General features: G+C 51.6%; 1 protein-coding gene across 1 annotated transcript in view; it reads right to left on the bottom strand.

Moving 5' to 3' along the window:
- Positions 1 to 5,833, bottom strand: part of LOC119596091 (CREB-binding protein-like) — a gene marked incomplete in the record, with an annotated part of 20,685 nt that continues 14,852 nt past the window's right edge. Inside the window, 1 exon segment of the mRNA XM_037945225.1 lies at positions 1 to 2,558. Coding sequence (XP_037801153.1) covers positions 1,223 to 2,558 — 1,336 coding nt within the window.

Here is a 5,833-nt window from a genome sequence, read left to right as displayed (position 1 = left end):
AATTCGTCATATATTTATTATAAAATAATCAAATCCTCTGTTCAACACTTCCTCATTGGTCAACATTAAACATAACAAAGTGGGGGACCAGACAGTTAAAAAATTTAATATGCCCATTAAAATACATTGTACAGGACGAGAACGGGAACTTCCAATGAGCAGGTGTTGGTAGACAATACAATCAACAATTTACATACATACATCACGTTGAGCGTTGGAAAATGTGAAAACAAACTTATCAATCTTTAAAGAGAAATAAATTAAAGAACTGTATAGAGGACAGGTGGGTGAGGCGACGTGACGAGAGGAGAACTGGCTGCGGCTTCCTCCGCCCACACACCCTCCCTCAAGGGCGGCCCACTCGACGCCCCTCGCGGCTGCTGGCCGGGCGGCGTGCTCGGGGCGCCAGTGGGCACTGCTACCAACTTTTCTTTCTTTTTTTTTTTACACAGGGGGGTGACGGTGGTGGTAGCAGCAGCAGCAGCAGCTTTCGCTCGGGTCCGCTGCATGTGAACACTTTCCCCCTACTGCCCTCTCCCCTGAGCTGCCGCGACAGACAGCACCGGCAGAGACAGCGGACCTCCCGGACAAGTGCGTTACCTACAGGGAATGTCAAAGATGAGGGAGGTCACTGTTGAGGTTGTGCCCGCACTGTGTTCTGCAGCTGGGGTATAGGGGGGGCAGGGGCATAACAAAACCATTACATTTTTACTCTTTCATCATTTATTGTGCAGAAATGTACAGGCACAATCTCCTCAGTACATCCTGCTCTAGTATTTCAGCAAGCTAGAATGCACCAAACATGTCTAGCTAATACCTTGGCAAAGACCTATTTGCACTCTTCAAATTATAAACAAGACAGCAACTGCCCAAAATTAATGACTAATGCAAAGTTGTACAAAGTTACTGTAATAAAAAATTTTCAAGACAATCTCCTTTTTGTAACTTTCATACCGAGTTCATTTTCTTAATCTTCCATAAGCCTAGAGGCCCCGCAGAGGGCAATTAAATTGTCTTTTAAGGAATTGGCATGAGTTTTCAGCTCGGGGTCTGCAGTATGTCCTCTGGTTTTGCTTCAAGGAAGCATAATATCTTTCCTGTTTTGCAGATATAAAGCACTGCAAAAATAACAATCACAATTTGTAGTCTGTATGAGAATCAGAGACTTACATACAAAATATTTACAAGAGACTATCTACAAGGGCTAAGTAGCACACTGGTACTATAATGTCTCAACAAACTTTGTGAGTTTGTCTTGAGGAGTTACATCGGCCTCAGAGGTCGCCACCATGCCCCCCATTTGTTGGTTGTTGGCAGGCTGCAAGGGTGGCAGTGCTTGGTGACCTTGGTGCCCGCTGCCCGGCCCCAGCTGCGACAGCATCATGGAGTCCCCGGGGGTGCCGCTGGCCCCCATGGTAGGGCCCTGCTGGCTGCCCGGGTGTGGCGAGTGCACGGGCGCAGGGTGGTGCGGCGACGGCACTGGCCCGGCACGCGGGGACGGGATGGGACCGTGGTTGCGGGGCGACGGGTTAGGCTGCGGTGACCGCACCGTCTGGTGAAGGTTGCTGGGGGGAGGGGACGTCACCGTCTGCATCAGCTGCTGTGGGGACGGGTTGGTCATGGCGGACCCCGGCGGCATCATGCCAGGCGCCACGGTCTGGGGCGACATCGAAGGCGGCACCGGCTTCATCTGCTGCTGCTGCATCAACATCTGCTGCTGCTGCTGTTGCTGCGGGAAACCCTGGCCGAACTGGCCATCGCCACCCTGGAAATTATGCTGCTGAGGGAAGTTCATTTGCCGTCTCTGGGGATACCCCATGGGTGCCTGTGGCTGCTGGAAGCCCCCTGGTTGCTGAGATTGCTGCTGCTGCTGTTGCTGTTGTTGTTGCTGCTGCTGCCTTATCTGAAATATTTTTTGTTGTTGGTACCACTGCTGTTGATGGGACATGTTGCTCTGGGTGGGAGGAACGCCCATGGGCTGCTGCTGTCCCTGCATGGGTGGGTTGGTGCCCATTTGGTTCACGATGCCACCCTGCATGTTCCCAGGCTGGATGTTGGATTGCATTCCCGTGGGTTGCATGCCCGTAGGTTGCATCCCCGTGGGCTGCATGGAGCCTTGAACAGTCCCAGGCATGCTCCCGCATGGAGCGATCATGCCGGGCTGGCCACCTGGTCCCTGTGGGGGCTGCTGAGGGGGTTGCTGAGGATTTGGTTGTGGGGGCTGCTGACTCTGCTGCTGAATCTGACGATGTCTGATGAAAGCTGCCATCAGCTGAGGGTGTGTTTTGAGTATATGTAGGACCTCTGACTGCTGGTGCTGGCTTGATGGGTTCTTCAGTGTCTGAAGGAGCTGCTGCAGAGCCTGGGTGGCGTTCCTCTGTGGCTGCGTACCAGGCTGCCCAGGCTGGCCCGGCTGCCCAGGAGGACCCATGACAGGGGGTGGGCCAGGGGCACCACTGTGCTGGGCTACCTGGTTGGGCTGGGCCATCATGCCTGGTCTGATGCCACCCGCCTGGCCCTGCTGGGGCTGCCCTGGCATGCCTCCAGGGTTGGGGTACCTGCAACAAAAAAGTTCAGCTCATTGGTTACTTGTTTCATTACCTCTGCTTCAGCATTCTTCACAGAGGATTACAGGAACTATGAAGGAAGAAAGGATGCAGTCAATATTAGAGCTGCTGTTTCTTCTCATTACCATATAAACAAACGGCAGGATGCCTACCATTTCATGTCTTGGAAATCTTTATGCAATGATATTTTCAATGTAATTCCTCAAAGAGAGGGCATTACACACTTACAGAAAACCACTCAATTATCACTGTGTAAATACACTGACAACTGAAGTTTGAAGATAACAGAATCAGACAGCTCAAAAATGCAAGAATGCCATATTCTACCAGAAGACAACTGGGTTACTACCTGAACTGAAATACTGGATTAATCTGAAGAGAACAGAAGTAAACTTTTCACAAAAACAAAAATGAAAACAGCAGGAAAAGCAGCAGCAATTGAAAGAAATGAGAGAGAGAGAGAGAGAGAGAGAGAGAGAGAGAGAGAGAGAGAGAGAGAGGATTGAGGAGAGAGAGAGAGAGAGAGGAGAAGGAGAGAGAGAGAGTGAGTAAGAGGGAGAAAAGAGGGCGGGAGGGAGGAAAGAAAGAGGGAGGAGAGGGAGGGAGGTGAGGCGAGGGGAGGGAGGGAGGGAGGGAGGGAGGGAGGGAGGAGATGGGAGGGAAGGGAGGGAGGGACGAGGGAGGGGAGGTCGGGGGAGGGGAGGAGGGAGGGAGAGAGAGAGCGAGGAGAGAGAGAGAGAGAGAGAGGAGAGAGAAGAGGAGAGAGATGAGAGAGAGAGAGGGGAGGGAGGGAGGGAGAGGGATGAGAGGGAGGGAGGAGAGGGAGGGAGCAGAGGGAGGGAGGGGGAGAGCCGAAGGGAGAGGGAGGGAGGGACGGGAACTCGGGACGGGAGAGGGAGAGGGAGAGGGAGAGGGAGAGAGAGGAGAGAGAGAGGGAAGAGGAAAGAGAAGACGTAGAAGAGGAGGGAGCGAGAGAGCGACGGCGAGATTTTGAGACGAGGAGAGAGGGAAAGAGAGAGAGAGAGAGAGGGAAGAGAGAGAGAGAGAGAGGGAAAGAGAGAGAGAGGAGAGAGCGAGGGAAAGAGAGAAGAGAGAGAGAGAGAGGGAAACAGAGAGAGAGAGAAACAGAGGAGAGAGATGAAGAGAGAGGAGAGAGAAGAGGGAGAGAGAGAGAGAGGAGGGAACGAGAGACGAGAGCGAGAGGAGAAGAGAGCCGAGGGACGAGGAAGGAGAGAGAGAGAGAGGAGAGAGATAGAGAAGAAACAGACGAAGTAGACGAGGAGAGACGAGAACAACAGAGAGAGAGAGAGAGGAAAACAGAGAGAGAGAGAGAGAGGAGAGAGAGAGAGGAGGAGAGAGAAAGAAAGAACAGAGAGAGAGAAGAAACAGAGGCAGAAACAGACAGAAACAGAGACGAGAGAAACAGACAGAAACAGAGGAGAGAGAAACAGAACAGAAAGAGCGAGAGAGAGGAGAAACGAGAGAGGAGAGACGAGAGAGAAAGAGGATGGAGGAGAGAGTAAAGAGATGAGCGTAGAGGAGCCGAGGACGAGAGAGAAAACAGAGAGAGAGAGAGAGGAAACAGAAGAGAGAGAGAGAGAGAGAAACAGAGAGAGGACGAGCGAGAGACGAGAAACAGAGAAGAGACGAGAGAGAGAAACGGCGAGTGAGAGAGAGAGAGAGAGAGAGAGAGAGAGGAGAGAGAAGAGAGAGTCTTTTTTTGGAGAGAAGAGAGGAGAAGAGAGAGAGAGAGAGAGAACAACAGAAACAAAGAAGAGAGAGCGAGAGAGAGAGAACGAGAAAGAAACAGCGAGAGAGAGAGAGCGAGAGAGAGAGATGAGAGAGGAGGAGACAGAGAGAGAAACAAAAGAGAGAGAGAGAGAGAGAGAGAGAGAAGAAAACAAAGATGAGAGAGACTGAGGGAGAGAGAGAGAAACAAAAGAGAGATGAGAGAAGGACGAGAGGAGAGATGAGCGAACCAAAGAGAGGCATGAGAGAGAGATGAGAACACAGAGAGAGAAAGAGAGAAACAGAGAGGAGAGAGAGAGACGACCGAGACCGGAGAAGAGAGAGCGAGAGATAGGACGAGGACAGGATATAGAAGGCCGAGAGAGAGAATAGAGGAGCACGTCGAGAGACTGCGGAGAGAGAGGAAGAGAGAGAGAGAAGGAGAGAGAGAGAAAAAGAGAGAGAGAGAAAGAGAGAGAGAGGGACAGAGAGAGAGAGAGAAGAGAGAGGGGAGAATAGAGCGAGACGATGAGAGAGAGAGGAGAGAGACGGATGAGAGATGAGAGAAGAGAGATGAGAGAGAGAGAGAGAGGAGAAGAGAGAAGAGAGAGAGAGAAGAGAGAGTGGGGAGACGTGGGGGGGAGAGGAGAGAGATGACTGAGAGAGAGAGAGAGAAGAGGGAGATTCGACGAGAGAGAGAGAGAGAGACAGAGCAAGAGAAAGGACAGAGACAGAGGACAGAGACAGAGAACAGAGACAGAGACAGAGAAAGACAAAGACAAAGAAAAGACAAAGACAAAGACACGAGAGAGAGAGAGAGATGAGAGGAGAGAGGGGTGGGAGGAGGAGAGAGAGAGAAGGAGAGAAGAGAGAGAGAGAGAGAGAGAGAGAGGGATTGAGAGAGAGAGAGAGGATTGAGAGAGAGGAGAGAGAGGAGAGAGCAGAGGAGAGAGAGGACAGAGAGAGATGAGACGAGACTAGAGGAGAGAGAGGAGGACGACAGAAGAGAAGGAGGAGAGAGACAGAGAGAGAGAGGGGAGAGAGAGAAGGGAGAGAAGAGAAGAGAGAGGAGAGATAGGAGAGAGAGGCGGAGAGGAGAGAGAGGGAGACCAGATGGGGACGAGAGGGAGGGAGACGAGATGGAAAGAGAGAGACAGCAGAGAGAGAGAAGAGAGAGGGAGAGAGGAGAGCAAGAGAGAAGAGAGATGAGACCGAGAGAGAGAGAGAGAGAAACAAAGAAGAGGAGAGAGAGAGAACAAAAGAGAGAACGAGAGAGAGAGAGAGAAACAAACGAGAGAGAGAGAGGAGAGAGAGGAGGAGAGAGGAGATGAGAGAGAGGGAGGAGGAGCGGATGAGAGACGAGAGGAGACCGAGAGAGAGAGCGATGAGGAGGGCAGAGAAGAGGGAGGAGAGGAGAGAGAGCGAGAGAGAAACAAGAGAGAGAGAGATAACGAGATAGAAACAAATGAAGAGAGAGGAGAGAGAAACAGAGAGAGAAAGAGAGAAACAGAGAGAGAGAAACAGAGGACAGAGAGAGA

Source organism: Penaeus monodon, chromosome 37 (genome assembly GCF_015228065.2).
Source record: "Penaeus monodon isolate SGIC_2016 chromosome 37, NSTDA_Pmon_1, whole genome shotgun sequence".
NCBI classification, from domain to species: domain Eukaryota; kingdom Metazoa; phylum Arthropoda; class Malacostraca; order Decapoda; family Penaeidae; genus Penaeus; species Penaeus monodon.
The sequence above is the reverse complement of the archived record's forward strand: the minus strand, read 5'-3'. Positions and strand labels throughout refer to the sequence as shown.